At 44.2% G+C, this 16503-nt stretch overlaps 2 protein-coding genes across 5 annotated transcripts in view; one reads left to right on the top strand and one right to left on the bottom strand.

Annotated features, from left to right (window-relative positions):
* The window catches only part of CZ1H4orf17 (chromosome Z1 C4orf17 homolog), a 164338-nt gene that overhangs the window by 5320 nt on the left and 142515 nt on the right, over positions 1 to 16503 (top strand). The window lies entirely within an intron of this gene.
* LOC118084423 (alcohol dehydrogenase 1) overlaps positions 1 to 16503 on the bottom strand; it is a 30510-nt gene that overhangs the window by 1545 nt on the left and 12462 nt on the right. For 3 of the 4 annotated variants that reach the window (XM_088661127.1, XM_060278459.2, XM_035113924.3), the window contains one exon: positions 13830 to 15929. In XM_088661127.1, the coding sequence (XP_088517253.1) occupies positions 15905 to 15929 (25 nt within the window). In that variant the 3' untranslated portion in view covers positions 13830 to 15904. Of the gene's footprint in view, positions 1 to 3587; positions 3724 to 13829; positions 15930 to 16503 lie in introns of those variants that run through there. The other variant, XM_035113927.3, reaches the window with a different exon arrangement.

Raw genomic sequence — 16503 nt, 5'->3', positions numbered from 1 at the left:
CCCCATTCCCCATTAACTTTCTATTTGATACAAGTCTTGTTGCCTTTCTATTTAGTGTCTCCTTTGAGAGTTGATGTAATCTGATATAATTATTTTACTTTCCAAAGACCTTTAAAAGCCATTGAGAAGAAAGCTTGCACGCTCTGAGAATGTGCCATCGACCTGCCACTCTTCTTACTTCATTCTCTTAAGTCAGGGGTCACCAACCTTTCTGGGCCAGTGGGAAGATTTGGAATCTTGTGAAGTGACATGGGCACCACTTACAAAATGCATACTGTCGAGTGTGGTGCATCACAAAATGACTGCCGTGAGGGTGTGACGTAATGAATGCCACATCAAAAAGAGCAGAAAAAGACACAGGGCCACACAATGGTAAACACCTCTCCTCTGTTCACAACAGACAGAAGGGCCTGTGTCCAGTTCTAGTATCCAAAGAAAAGTGGGCATGTTTAAGCAGCGGCGTACCTAGCTGCCTGGCCGCCCGGGGCGGCAAGCCTGAAGGCACCCCACCGGGTGCATGACGCATGCACACCCAAGAGGGATGCGGTGACGCGGCAACACAGCAGGCAGGGGCAGGTGGCATCCGGCAGGCCTCCCCCTCCCCCTCTGGCCCTCTCTCCGCCCATCCATACCACGCTCAAGGCGGTTCTCCTCACAGCCATTTCTTCTCTGACTATTGCAAGTAAGAAGGCTTCTGGTTTCTTAACAAAGATGTTTTTCAACACTTTTTTCAATTCATTATAAATCTTTTCCCAGAAGTCTCTTACTTGGGGGCAAGTCCACCACATATGGTAAAAGGTTCCTTCTTGTTTTTTACATTTCCAACATTTGTTACTGAAACTGCCTTGGTCGCACTGGTCGATGATCTCCGGCGGGCTAGGGACAAAGGTAAGAGCTGTTTCCTTGTTCTGCTGGATCTCTCAGCGGCTTTTGACACCATCGACCATAACATCCTTCTGGACCGTCTAGAGGGCTTGGGAGCTGGGGGCACTGTCATGCAGTGGTTCCGCTCCTTCCTCCTGGGCCGTGTTCAGAAAGTGGTGGTGGGGGATGAGTGTTCAGACCCCTGGGCTCTCACTTGTGGGGTGCCTCAGGGTTCTGTCCTCTCCCCCATGCTTTTTAATATCTATATGCAGCCGCTGGGAGAGATCATCAGGGGGTTTGGGCTGGGTGTCCATCAGTATGCTGATGATACCCAGCTCTACCTCTCTTTTAAATCAGAACCAGTGAAGGCGGTGAAGGTCCTGTGTGAGTGCTTGGAGGCGGTTGGAGGATGGATGGCGGCTAACAGATTGAGATTGAATCCTGACAAGACAGAAGTACTGTTTGTGGGGGACAGGAGGCGGGCGGGTGTGGAGGACTCTCTGGTCCTGAATGGGGTAACTGTGCCCCTGAAAGACCAGGTGCGCAGCCTGGGAGTCATTTTAGACTCACAGCTGTCCATGGAGGCACAGGTCAACTCCGTGTCCAGGGCAGCTGTTTATCAGCTCCATCTGGTACGCAGGCTGAGTCCCTACCTGCCCACTGACTGTCTCTCCAGAGTGGTGCATGCTCTAGTTATCTCTCGCTTGGACTACTGCAATGCACTCTACGTGGGGCTACCTTTGAAGGTGACCCGGAAACTACAACTAATCCAGAATGCGGCAGCTAGACTGGTGACTGGGAGCGGCCGCCGAGATCACATAACACCGGTCCTAAAAGACCTACATTGGCTCCCAGTACGTTTCCGAGCACAATTCAAAGTGTTGGTGTTGACCTTTAAAGCCCTAAATGGCCTCGGTCCGGTATACCTGAAGGAGCGTCTCCACCCCCATCGTTCTGCCCGGACACTGAGGTCCAGCTCCGAGGGCCTTCTGGCGGTTCCCTCATTACGAGAAGCCAAGTTACAGGGAACCAGGCAGAGGGCCTTCTCGGTAGTGGCACCCACCCTGTGGAATGCCCTCCCACTAGAGGTAAAAGAGAACAATTACCAGACCTTTAGAAGACATCTCAAGGCAGCCCTGTTTAGGGAAGCTTTTAATGTTTGATGGATTTTTGTATATTAGAATTTCTGTTTTTTTGGAAGCCGCCCAGAGTGGCTGGGGGAACCCGGCCAGATGGGCGGGGTATAAATAATAAATTATTATTATTATTATTATTATTATTATTATTATTATTATTATTATGATAAATCTTAGATAGTTTTACCGGTGTAAGATACCATCTATACATCATTTTCACCATATTTTCATCATACCGTATTACACGCGGTAAATTTGATACTTTTCCATAACCTTTCTCAGTCCTCCACCAAAATATTGTGTCCCACATCATTTGCCCATTTGATCATTACTGATTTCGTTTGTTCATCTTTCGTATGCCATTCCAACAATAAATTATACATTTTTGAAAGATTTTTTGTTTTCGTTTCTAACAACTCCATCTCCAATTTAGACTTTTTCATTTGAAAACCAACTTTTTTGTCCATTTTATACACTTCATTGATTTGATGATATTGTAACCAATCATTTACATTGTTCTTCAACATTTCATAGGATTTTAATTTAATGTTGTCTCCTTCCTCCACCAGAATGCCTTTATATTTTTAACCAGTTAATTTCCATATTCAGTCTTTTCTGCACCTTAGCCTATAGAGGTGAAATCCATCTGGGTGTTCTTGATTTAAGCAAATCTTTATATCTGATCCATACATTGTACAAGGATTTTCTAATAATATGACTTTTAAAACCTTTATGGACCTTGACTTTATCATACCATAAATATGCAGGCCATCCAAAAACATTATCATGCCCTTCCAAATCTAATACATCAGCATTTTCTAACAGAAACCAATCTCTCATCCAGCAGAAGGCTATTTTTTAGCAAACCTTTTGTGGGTATCACAGGAATTGCTGGTGGGCACACTGGCTCTCATAGAAACCATGTTGCAGCCTCTTCTTAAATCATGAGTGGTGCAGCATGAGATGACCCACCCAGTGCCAGAAACTGATCCTGACACAATCCATAGACGGACCCAAAGGGTTTCAGGCATCACGCTTGTCTGTAGTCCAGTACAAAAATGTAGAGAAATGTAATACAAATAATACAATGTAATATTGTAATGTGCTCTGGTCCACGGGGTCACGAAAAGTCGGACACGACTAAACGACAACGACAACAACAACAATATCACGGGGTGGCGAACCTGTGGCCTGCAGGCTGGATCTGGCCTGCCAAACCACTGCAGGTGCCTCACCAGTCCCTGGCAAAACCTGTATGTGCAGTCCAGCTCAGCGAAGGAGAAATCACCGTATCACAATGCTGAGCTGAGCAAGAAGATGGGCTGGATTCAGGATTCAAAGCAGCAAGAGGGACAGAACACCTGTAAAACGTGTTTACGGCAAGCTACAAGACAGCTGTATTCCGTCACCCCTGCTCTTGCAGATAATTAAAGCAGTGCTGCCCATCTTGATCATGGCGGTACTGAAAAGGAAAATAAAATAAACCTGTTGTGCAAACCTAGAAATAACTATGCAAGTGTTATTTCAATCCTAGATGCTACTTCAATGCCATTTCTAGCATGCATATACTGTTAGGGAAAAACGAACCTCCAAAAAAGGTAGCGTTGGTTTTCCGGCCCATTATCAGGTCCATCGGAGAAACAACGCATCCTCCTTCGCCCACAGCCACTCCAGCGATTACACAGGTGCCCCAGCCAACAGTGGTACAGCAGAGAGCAGCTTTCTGGAAGGGAAAGGAAACTAACAACCCAGTCCTGCTTATAATTAGGTGCCACAAAGTCAACTCTGCCCAGGAGTTCAAATGGGGTTACAGCATTCCCAGTTGACTTTCACTGGCTTCTGCAACATTTAAAGAGGGGGCTGCCAGATGAGTGCTTACCGTGGAATGGATGCTCCTTATGCATGCTAGTAATAAATACTAGCAGTGTGCACATAATGTTATCAGCATCAAAATACTAGCCTATATTTGCCCCTTGTTTTACTCTTGATTTATACTTTCTGGAGGAAATACTATGAATAATAATTAAAAATCTGTTGCCAAAATCCATTTGCAATATTTCATTTGCAAATTAAGTCCCTGTCTGGGGAAGCACCCAGAATCATATGCTGCAGTTGAATGACCATTTGGCACCAGTGCACTGACAGGTTTCCATTTGCAGAGGTCTTGTTGTTGTTTAGTCGTTTAGTCGTGTCTGACTCTTCATGACCCCATGGACCAGAGCATGCCAGACGCTCCTGTCTTCCACTCCCTCCCGCAGTTTGGTCAAATTCATGTTGGTAGCTTCGAGAACACTGTCCAACCATCTCGTCCTCTGTCGTCCCCTTCTCCTTGTGCCCTCCATTTTCCCAACATCAGGGTCTTTTCCAGGGAGTCTTCTCTCCTCATGAGGTGGCCAAAGTATTGGAGCCTCAGCTTCACGATCTGTCCTTCCAGTGAGCACTCAGGGCTGATTTCCCTAAGAATGGATAGGTTTGATCTCTCAAGAGTCTCCTCCAGCACCATAATTCAAAAGCATCAATTCTTCGGCGATCAGCCTTCTTTATGGTCCAGTTCTCACTTCCATACATCACTACTGGGAAAACCATAGCTTTAACTATACGGACCTTTGTTGGCAAGGTGATTTCTCTGCTTTTTAAGATGCTGTCTAGGTTTGTCATTGCCTTTCTCCCAAGAAGCAGGCGTCTTTTAATTTCGTAACTTCTGTCACCATCTGCAGTGATCATGGATCCCAAGAAAGTAAAATCTCTCACTGCCTCCATTTCTTCCCCTTCTATTTCCCAGGAGGTGATGGGACCAGTGGCCATGATCTTGGTTTTTTTGATGTTGAGCTTCAGACCATATTTTGCGCTCTCCTCTTTCACCCTCATTAAAAGGTTCTTTAATTCCTCTTCACTTTCTGCCATCAAGGTTGTGTCATCAGCATATCTGAGGTTGTTGATATTTCTTCCGGCAATCTTAATTCCTGTTTGGGATTCATCCAGTCCAGCCTTTCGCATGATGAATTCTGCATATAAGTTAAATAAGCAGGGAGACAATATACAGCCTTGTCGTACTCCTTTCCCAATTTTGAACCAATCAGTTATTCCGTATCCAGTTCTAACTGTAGCTTCTTGTCCCACATAGAGATTTCTCAGGAGACAGATGAGGTGATCAGGCATTCCCATTTATTTAAGAGCTTGCCATAGTTTGCTGTGGTCGACACAGTCAAATGCTTTTGCATAGTCAATGATGCAGAAGTAGATGTTTTTCTGGAACTCTCTAGCTTTCTCCATAATCCAGCGCATGTTGCAATTTGGTCTCTGGTTCCTCTGCCCCTTCGAAATCCAGCTTGCACTTCTGTGAGTTCTCGGTCCACATACTGCTTAAGCCTGCCTTGTAGAATTTTAAGCATAACCTTGCTAGCGTGTGAAATGAGCGCAATTGTGTGGTTGTTGGAGCATTCTTTGGCACTACCCTTCTTTGGGATTGGGATGTAGACTGATCTTCTCCAATCCTCTGGCAGAGGTCTTACCATCTCATTAATGCAAGAAAGTCTTGTCTCTGTGTTGTGTGCATTGCTAGTTGTGCTCCCCTAAATCTGCCTCTGTTGCCATATAATTTCCAGGCAATCAAATCGGAATGAATGCATAATAAAGACTGGATGTAATCTAACATTTGCAGAAGCTCTGTGCAAGCAAATCAGAGTGAATTCTCAATGAACAAGTTATCTGGAGGGTCCCATAACCACCCTGTCCAGCACTAAAGGGGGCGGACAGCAGTGCATGAATCAGCATGGCTGTCAGTACGTACCCTAGTTTCTAACTTTGCCAGCAGTGCTCATGCTTCGTTCCTGGGGAGATCAAGAAGAATTCAGCTGGGATCCATTGGGGTCAGTGGCTTGGTGAAGAAAGCAGCTTGTACAATCTGTATCTTTGGACGAAAGATATGTGGCCTAAATATCAGCTGGAATTCCTCTTCTGCCACTCCCTCACTTATACCCTTACCACCTGCTCCCTCTTCCCTCTTACCAGTGGAGGTGTTGTTGTTTTTAACCCCTCTGTCCTCAACCTGTTTCCGCAATTAGTACTTAATTTTATATCCATGCAGCCAACATTCTTTTCCCCTTATACCTAGACTTTCAGCACATGCAAATATATAATGTTCAGTAGCGTGTCGGTGCAAACAACTCTAGTAACAGGAGAGGCTTTAGCAAAATTCATGGTGACAACGATACCAGCTCTTTATTCTGGAAATGAGAGTGGAGCGTGGGGGAACTGTGCTAAAAATAAAGTCTCTGTAATATGAACCTCGCCGCTACCCTTTGATTATAATTGTAATGCACTCAGAACTACTTACCTGAATAGCAAGCCTGTTTGAGACTGACTTGGAGAACATATTCATCAGTTAGATCAACTGATCATCACTGATTTTAATATTAATATTAAGTTTCTTGCTTACTCATAGCAATGTTAAGCACAGCAGTATTAAGAAAGAAGTAGCCTATATCTGAATTTTAGCCAGAAAAAAGTAAAACAAATTGTTCTTTAAAAATCCTCTTCCACATCTGTTTTGATTGAATAGTTTTTCTGCTTCCAAATTGGCAGCCAAGAAAGAATGATCACACTAAATTCTTGACTCCAAAGTTTGCAAGGTGTAGAATGACATGATTAATTGGCCCCATGAAGTTCATTTTAAGCCAAGTGGTTTTTGCCTACAATTTGATGCATGCTTACATGGGAGTAAGTCCCACTGACCTCATTCATAGTATCATAGGATTGTGCTGTTACTTAGGTAACCAAGTGCATATTTGAAAACAGGGATGGGGGACTTGTGGAGCTCCAGTTGTTGAAATATAGCTCCCACCATTCCTTACCACTTGCCACGCATGCTGTCAAGGAATGATGGGAGTTGAAGTCTAACAGCATCTGGAGGGTCATAGGTTCTCCATTCCCTCCAGCAGTGGGGTGGGGGGTGGTGGGAGACTACATATTTTCCCCCAGGTTTAGCATGTAATTCAGGAGCCGACACTGATCTGCTTGCAAACTCCCTGGACAATTAGGAAGACTGGCCCCAAACAAGCTGAAGTGGACTTGGTGTCATTCCTTACAATAGCTGCCAGCTTTCCAAATCCACCATATGCTGCATTTAATGCACTCACAATTCTACTTCCTGCCTTCCCACTCAATGGGGAAAGGTTGGTGGAGGTGGAGTGGAAGGGGCTGTTGTGAGTGGGGACACTGGTGGCGGAGCTTACATGCATAGCTGACACTTCCTACTTATGTTTTAAATTTCTTGTTCAAAAGTACAACGGACAAAAGTACAAATATTCACAAAATGTTTTGGGGTATGCGTACCCCCAGAAAAAAAGCACTGATAATACCCATCAACTGCTAGGGGAAAAGGGGAGTTGAAGCACAGAATGGAAGCATTTGCATGGAAGAAAAAGCATGTGGGTTGTAGAAGGATGTGAGTGATTAAACCTTCTTTTCCTTGTTGCCCCAGCCACTTTGCACATCAATGGAAAGCATGGGCCAGGCAATATTGTGTTTGTTTTTTCTTGCGAGAGGACAGTGGCCAAAATCTCAGTTCCAACATCTATGGCATAGCTGTCAAGTTTTCCCTTTTCTCGCGAGGAAGCCTATTCAGCATAATATAATTTCCCTTAAAAAAGGGAGAACTTGACAGCTATGCTATGGTATCCTCAAGCAAAATGGAAAGATTGTTTCTTTAGCTGGGCCTGACCTTCTGGAAGTGTCCTGTCACATGCATATATAAGCACAAATAATATTGCAACACTGGGATTAAGCACTAGGACAACAATAATAATATTCTGCTTAAATAAATATTTGTTGCAAAGGCTGGCTTATCACTGGTCAACATGGTTTTGAATGAGCCACCTGCTCGAGTGTCCCCCCCCCTACATTTTACTTTCTGACAGGATTCCTCAGAATATATACAATACTATTGATTTAAGTAAAAATATTTTGCAAACTAAAGGTTCTAGTTCATGCCTGTTGTTGGAGAAGGCCTCTAGCAGATCTGAAAATGTGATTAATTTCTTAGGAATTTTCCTTTACGACTAACCAATCACATACATTGTCACTTTGGCTGAGATTCAGTGCAATGTAGCATCTTGTTGGGGTAATTGGACCTCAATTTAATGTTTTTATCTCGCCGCACATAAGTCCTTTGCTTTACCATTAATTCATTTCCTTTAGCATCTAACCACTGAAGCACATTCTTTTTGTTCTGTGCTGTGTACTATCCCTGATAAGCCTCTCATTGCCCACCTTATCTGTTTCAACTAACATTGATTTTCATGTTGCTCCATATTATGTTATGTTCCATTTATGACCTTGGGATCAAAGTAATTATGTGGGATATGTTTATGGGCTTGAGTTGGTTTCCATGGTATGATCCTCACTGAACACAACCTTTTTATCTGCCTAGCTCATGCCTTGCGTGTGGACTTCTTGGAGATATCCCAGTAGCCATTGTGGGAAGCAGGAACATTATCGCAAAGGTTACAAAACAAACTCAGTTTTATCTTTAGGTACCATCGCTATTCACTTAGCTTTTAGTTTTGTCAAAGGAGGCCAGCATCGCACCTGTCTTTATGTACAATTGTGAAACACTTTAGCGTTAACAATGGTTTATGTTTCCATACTATTGTATTGATTCTAGAGTTTCTTCTCTAATCTGTAGTGACCAAACATTTCATGGCAAAGAGGTATCTGCATCCCAGCAACATTTCAACTTGTTCCAGCAGACCCAGATGAAACAGCTGGGAAAACAAGACACTTGGCGTTTATTGTCTGTTATAATGCCAAAAATGGCTTGTTGATGATTTCCCTCAGGAATTTCCTCCCATTTATGACAGCTTTACATACAAGTTCATGACCCACTTTGAGGGGAGACATATTCACACTAAATGTGTGTGGCGAATGAATGGAATTATTTGCAAAAAGGGACAGGGCTTTTGCTGCTACCATGTTGTATGCTATTAGTTGTCCTGATCGCTGCCTGACATCCATCTCACCACCAGGATTTGTGCTCTTCCTAGTTCATAATAAAGGCAATGAAGGAAATCAGGAGAAAAGCATTTGCACCCCCCCTTGCAGTCATGCCAACTGCTCTGACCGCTAGTACTGTTTCCTGCTCCTCGCTTCTTCAAGTGGTGAGAAATCTCTGGGATAATACCACAATAAAAGAGGGGGCCTTCCCATTCAAATAGTAGGTGTGCGCCGTGTCATGCAATTGATTACATGGGGTGGGGCTTACCTTCCCCCCCTCCAATATTTCATTCAAGTTGACACCCCTAGCTTGAGGGATGGATAAATCTGCCGGTTCTGGTTTCTTTCGATTTCTCATGTTTCCAGTTTCAGATTTTTGCTAAATTTCCACATTTTGCATGTTTAAAAAGTCCTCATGAAAGTCCATCATTATTTTAGTGTACATTTCTTCTAATATAAACATTTTTGCAAGCTACTGTCCCTAATCCCATGCATTTTTGCATTTTGTTTATGTGAGTATGTGCGTTTCATTCGTACTCTCCCTAAAGCAATGCAATTTTGTATGTTGTTTTCACCGGATGTAAGGGGCAGGGAATACAGAGAGCCCCCTCCCATCATAAAGAGCAGTTCTTCCACCAGCAGCAATGCCAGCGGGGAGGGGGAAGAGTCAAGTGAGGAAGGAGGAAGGAGGATGCAGGGCTCTGGCAACACAGGAGAGCTCCTGCTACACATGCGGGAGGAAGGAAGAGAGGGGGAAAAGGAGGAGAAGGAAAACATGGAGAGGAGGCCCTTTTTCCCTCCGGTTCCGGAGTTATGCAGGAGGAGGCGGGGAAGACGGTTTGGCGTTCCTAGACTCTTATGCTGGAAAAGGACGAGGAGCGCGCCATTCCCGGATTCTGTCTCGGAGTGAGAAGACATGTTCTGTACAGCCATTTCACTGTAAATAGACTGCACCTAATAAAACTGTCTAAAGACAAGCATGTGGAGAATCGTTACTCTAGAGTAGTCGCAACAACAGCCTTTGACACCAGTGTAATCATTTTTATGCATACTTTCCCCCTTTTAGGCGTAATCCCACCTTTGCGAACAGAAAGCCCCACTTTCAATTCCTGGTAGTTCAAGGCAGGGCCAGGAGAGAACCCTGCCCGTAATCCTGTAGAGCTGCTGCCAAGCTGTGTAAACAATACTGAGCAAGGTATCTCTCTAAGGCAGCTTCCTATGTTCCTAAAATCGCTAAACCTGTCATTGGCTCTGGTACCACCTGTCATGGGTACCATCTCACACCAAAGATTGTGGGTGCCCACAAAAAGGGCTTCAACTTTGCCCATTGACTTTGGTGGGGCCCAGCCGCCACAAATATATTGTGAGTTGGTTCCAGTGCCTCCTGCTGTTGGTCTCTCTGCCTTCTGTCCTATCAGTTCCAGTGGATACCAATCACCAACCATGTACAGTAATTTGGCCCCCAGGGAAAGTCAGTAATGATGCAGAAAGCAAAAGAACCCCACCTAGCTATACAGTTCGTAGTTAGATATATCGCTGGAGTGGATTAGACCACGCAGAAGAAGCACCACTTCCCACCTGGCCATGTCAGCCTTGAACTGGCTCATTGTTAAGGATTAAGCAAGTTTGCTCTTACTGTTAAAATATACAATGATCTCATTGCTTTTGCAAAAGCTTTGTAGACAAAACTGTAACATTTGTTTTGCTCTCCCTTTTTTCTTCTGTAGTGAAACAAAGAGCCAGGGGATGGATTTGCAGAGGAATTATCAAAATGTCCCTGGCTAATGGAGCATAAAGCAGCACAGAAGATTGCTTAAATGTTACTATGTACTCTAGGTCACAAATAAGATAAAGCCTCCGTCCTAAAGGATATTAACAATATCCTGCACTATTACAGTCCAAATATTTTGAATAAATGCTCGGTTGATATGGGCAGCATATTAGCTGACACAAGAACAGGAAAGCAGCAGAGACTGCCTTTAACTTTGTAGCTGCATGCCTTTGACTTTACAATACAGTGGTACCTCAGAGGTCGAACTGAATCCATTCTGGAAGTCCGTTCAACTTCCAAAACTTTTGGAAGTCAAGGCACGGCATCCAATTGGCTGCAGGAAGCTCCTGCAGCCAATCAGAAGCCACAGAAGTTGTGTCGGACATTCGGGTTCCAAAAAATGTTTGCAAACTGGAACACACACACAGGCCTGGGTTTGTGGCGTTCGGGAGCCAAAACATTCGACTCGCAAGGCGTTCGGGATCCAAGTTACGACTGTAGCTTTATTTCCCTATACTGACGATATTATAGAGTAGCCGCCTTTCACTCACAGCTATTGCTGAAAAAGAAATATAAGTTCCCAATATATTTAGATGATTTAGATTTATGGCAGATGCTGCCTTCACACTAGATGGCAGGTGAGGGTAGCCCATAACACAGCAAGCAAGCAGAGAACAGGTTCGCCCAGTGTGCTCCTTCATCCCTCTCTTACTTACCCAACAAACAAAATGGCAGAACTGACTGTGCCTTGACAAAATCTGTGACGGGCGATATAGCATTTCCAGTGGGCTTGCCAATTAACCTTGAGCACATATGTGTTATTGTGATTTTTTGTGTGTGTGCCAACTTCCTCTTATAGTATGCCCACAGTAACAAATAAATGCCCACTGCTATAAGAATGAATTCCATTTTCTCTCTTGTCTGCCGCTGTTAAGCTGTTTTTCAATGTCAAAACATACGCGCTGCAGTGTCAGGAAGTAAGAACTTTCTGATTTCTTACAGAAAGGAAGTAAGAACTTTCTCATTTAGCTGCTGCAGTGGCAAAGTGCATAGAGTGCATGGCAAGATTAGATCTTTCTCAGGAAAGCTAACAAGAACAGGCATGGTTCCTGTGTTTAAGAGATGCTCAATTTCTATTGTTTAAGAAACGGCAGGAAGCATAAGAGTTCACCAAGAATGGAATGCATCGCCTGTTAAGCATTAGAATCATAGAATTGTAGCGTTGGAAGGGACCCCAGGGCCATCTAGTTCAACCCCCTGCAATGTAGGAATCCTCCCCACAGCCTTCCCTGAGTGGGCTCGAAACACCAACCTTCCGGTTAACAGCCATTGCTAATGTGAAATAGCTAGGGCATCTTTTTCAGTCTTCCTCTGAAAACTTCACCAGAGCCAGGGATTCTGTTTTTCTGAGGTTTGGCTGGCCATCTTCCCCAACTGTGTTGCACACCACCAAGTCGCAGTAAGCAGTGACTCAGTTGTCTGGAGGTCATGTAGGAGCTCTGCTGCCCCACCCATCCAGGCAAGCAAGAGGCATTATCACAATTCAAAGACACAGCCTAGTGAAAACACTCAAGGAGAATGCAAAGAAGGACTGGTGAGGGGTGTGCCCTGTGTCAGCAGCAGGCAGCATGGTGGGGCAGCAGAGCTCCCCTGACGTCCAGACAACTGTCATAGCTGCCAAGTCTCCCGTATTCCCGGGAAACCCCCGTTTTTCCAGCTGTCCCCAGCTGAAAAAATGGATTCCCCCCCCCGGTTTATTCTGGCGCGGCGACCATTTTGAAACTGGGAGGAGCATGCTCAGAAGCGACTTTTGATGCTGCTTTGCCCAGTTCCAAAATGGCTGCAGCGTGAGTTCTGGTGCGGTGGCCATTTTGAAACAGGGCAGAGCAGCATCAAAAGTAGCTTCGGAGCATGCTCCGCCCAGTTCCAAAATGGCGGCAGCGCTACTTCCGGCCTGCTACTTCCGATCCAGTCCCTTATTTCTCAGGCCGGAACTTGGCAGCTATGACAACTGTGCCACTGCTTACTGGGGTACAGTGGAGGGGAGAGCAGCATAGTGCAAGCTCACTGGTGGAGCCAATCTTACACTCCTGCTGGTGTGTTTGCACCACTGACTTCCCTACCACCTTGCCCCCTTCACCTCTCCTCCCTGTCAGGTCAGGTGACCACTACCATCCTACCACACTGCCAGCTACTCATCTGGGAAGAGGGTGTGTGACTGAGGAGAGTGGTTTTTAAAGGTGGGTGCTCAGGGCCACATAAAGAGGTGGGGGCACATTTGGCCCCCGAACCTGAGTTTCCTCACTCCCATACTGCTACCTGTCTGAATGTATGTTCTCATTTTCCTAAATGATTTTTACTTTTGCTTAATGCTTCATTTGTTTTTATCCTGGGTTATTTCGGGAGCTCTGAAATTCACCAGTGCTTCCTCCCTCTTGAAAATACATTATTTTTCAATATAATACAGAAAAGAGCTAAAAGCAGGGTGGTTGGAACACCACCCCAAATTTAAAAAGGCCCTCGTGGATCCATATCACATTTATTGCTGGTGGTTTTAAAACCCCTTTCAATGGTGGCAGCCACCCCATGATTAGTGTTGGCATGAAAGCTAGTTAACTTGTAACTGCCAAAGGTCGCACCAAACAGGCTCTATAAGAGGCAAATATGCAACGATGACTTAAAACTACCCAGTGATATTATGCTAACCCATTTTCACAATTGCGGAACTTGAACTACTGAGACATTTCCATTCATTAGCTGACTTTTATGTCTGAAATCAGTGGATCATATTATTTTAAAAGCTTTAAACTCCCAAACAGTGGCTGTTTTACTTGCCTCTTAAAAGCGTATTTAAAAAATATCTGGCTATGGATAATATTATGTTTCAGGGCTGAATATATCAGGAGCTACAGAATAAATAATATCCACAGGCCAGTGACGTAAACTAAAAATCAGCCATACAGCTGGCTTATAGTTAGTGAAGATCAAGTTTCAGCTCTGAGCTTGTTAACAAGTTACACAGCTAAATATATACCCAAGCCACTAAAGGAGACATCAGAAATGGGTGGTTGTAAATGTCTATTTATTCAGCTATATATGTCCTTTTTTGGATATTAAAGCCAGTTAGTAAAGTCAGTAACAAAAAGGAAATAGTTTCCATAGTGGAACTAGCCATACCCTCCAGATTAGGGATGGGAAAGAAATCTGAATTGGTTTGCATTTTAATGAAAAGCTGCTTCCTTCATACTTTTTGAACGAACACGCAAATCAAAAGACAATTATCCTTTGAAATTCTCACGTCTCTGAATTTTGCGATGTAGTTCTCCAGCCAAGCAATGCGCACCAAAATGCATATATTAGGAGAATATACTTGAAGAAATGCATGTATTAGTCAAAAACTATATACAAAAATGAGTATATTAGGAGCAACACAAACTAAAATGCTGATGAATTTTCACGAGTACTTTTTATAAAATGGCAAATTGCTGCAGAGATGTGTGGAACCCAATTTAAGAGTGAGTTTCTCTTTTGAGTTTTCCCCTTTTTCCAAACTGACAGTTTCAGCCACATCTTCTCCAGATGTTGTTGGACTATGACTCCCATCATCCTTGACCCCTGGCCATGCTAGGAATAGGCACCCAACAACATCTGGAAGGCCCCACCCCCCTTCTTCACTAATAAGTGCTGTTGCTACTAGTTCTAAAAGAAAAAGCACATTACACGATTAGCAGATCATGTCTGTGATGCAAAGAAGGAATTTACATGCAGGCAAGTTTCCTCTGAAGTTTCTTTTGAGCCTCTACTCGATTTACAAACCGGCCTTTCTCCTCAAAAGTGGGAGCTACTGCACAGAAAGTTGCAGTCAGTGCCAACGGAGAGGCCTCGCTCTTTTGGCTTGCAAGTGATGGACTCTCTACAGCTAAACTATTGCTGATGTTTGCTTTCTGTTGAGCTCCTGGGGACCGTTTTAAAAGACTGCTCCGGGGCATCCATATATCCTAAGATGTCTGAGGAAATGAGCATGCGATTGGGTGCTGCCTACAGAGTTCCTAGTCTAATCGATCAGCCAGGATGGTGTTCATATAGGCCTTGCTGGAAAAAACAAGGATACTACCTATCAGCTGTTCAGGAAAGGAACAATGTTCTTCTTCTTGCTCTCCAAGTCAGCTAATAGTGCTATCACCACTCATGCATACCTAGCCCACCCCAGATGTAATGAGTCCCACTGAGATGAGAAAGAAGCATTGTCAATTGTGCCAAGGAAATGTCTTGTCAAAGGGTCACATTGTAAGAATGACCCACCTGCAGGGACAAAAGTTCCAAGTATGATGAACCTAAGAATCTAGGACCAGATCCCTGCTGGATCAGACTGAGGGTACATCTAGTCCAATGTCCTGTTTCACACAATAGCTAACCAGGTGCTTCTGGGAGATGTACAAGCAGCTCATGAAGGCAATGGACCTCTCCTGTTGGGGCTCCTCATCAATTATGGTATTGATCTGTATTCAGGGGTGGGTTATATTTGGAGCGATGTGGTATTCTTAGGGATATACTCCCCCTAAATCTGGAGGTCTCATTTTAGTTATTATCCTCCGTACCCCTAGTCAGAGAATTTGTTAGTCCAGCACTGAGTGAAAGGTCTATAGGGTGTTGTAAGTGCATAGGATGCTGTGAATGGGAACTCTGATCATGCAGAAAGTGTCAAGGTCACAAGCAAACTGTATATTTAAAACACACACAAAGCACATTGTTTCTCCCCCCAAAATCCTGGGAACTCTAGTTTGTTAAGGGGTCTTGGAATTGTAGCTCTGTGAGTCGTGATTGTTAAAGTGGTGTGATAGCGTTTTAAATGGGTAGTGTGTTCGCAATGGCTCATTGCAACAGGTGATAGTGAACTGGTTGGGAAAGTTCCTAGTTGGACACCAGAGGGCTCTAGCAACATCTTAAAAGCACCTGCACCCTGCATTTGCGGGCTGCAATAACGGATATAAGGGTTACATTTGCTTCTCAACTCTTATTGGTTGTAAACCCTCAACCATTTCAATAAAAGCACAGTTGAATTTGGGGAGGGATGCAAACGATCTGCAGGATGGCAAGCTGTATTCAGCTGTGACCCCTCTTGCTAGATGCTTCTGGAAGTTTAAAACAACAAAACACAGCGAATACTGAAAGAGAAAAGGGTCAACATTAATATAACTATGAGAAAGCACCCTAGCAACATTCAGTAGACACCAGGTGAGATCATAGGAACAACCTTGACTCTGCTTGGATACTTTATAGCTAGGGCTGGCTGGTCTAAGACATTTTTTGGCCTGAGTCAGAGGACAAGATGGTAGCCCCTCCCTCCCATTCAATGTTCAGAAGCTGACCAGACTGGCTACTGAATCCTATTCTGACACAGATGACACGACTGCATCCATCATTCTACCTAAGGAAAACAGGCTAGTCCAGGGGACGTAGGTCCGTTCACATTTCACCAAAATTTCTGTCCTCCAGCATCTTCCCAGTGCTGTGCATCTCCTGGCATCTGCCACCTGAAGCAGCCCTCTCACTCTGACTAATGTCAGGGCTGGCTCTGCTTATAGCTCTCAGCAGTCTGTATACTGTCATCTGAGGCATTTTAGATTGCTTTGATGAAAGTCAAATTCTGACGCTTCCAAAGCATGTAAAATGGAACATGAACATGTTCACCTTTCACTATTTCCCCCCTCTCTCGTGTGAGATGTAGCAATTTCTTTT

The sequence above is a fragment of the Zootoca vivipara genome, chromosome Z1 (genome assembly GCF_965207765.1).
Source record: "Zootoca vivipara chromosome Z1, rZooViv2.hap1.1, whole genome shotgun sequence".
NCBI classification, from domain to species: domain Eukaryota; kingdom Metazoa; phylum Chordata; class Lepidosauria; order Squamata; family Lacertidae; genus Zootoca; species Zootoca vivipara.
Note: the sequence above shows the minus strand (reverse complement) of the source record. Positions and strands in the feature narration are given on the sequence as shown.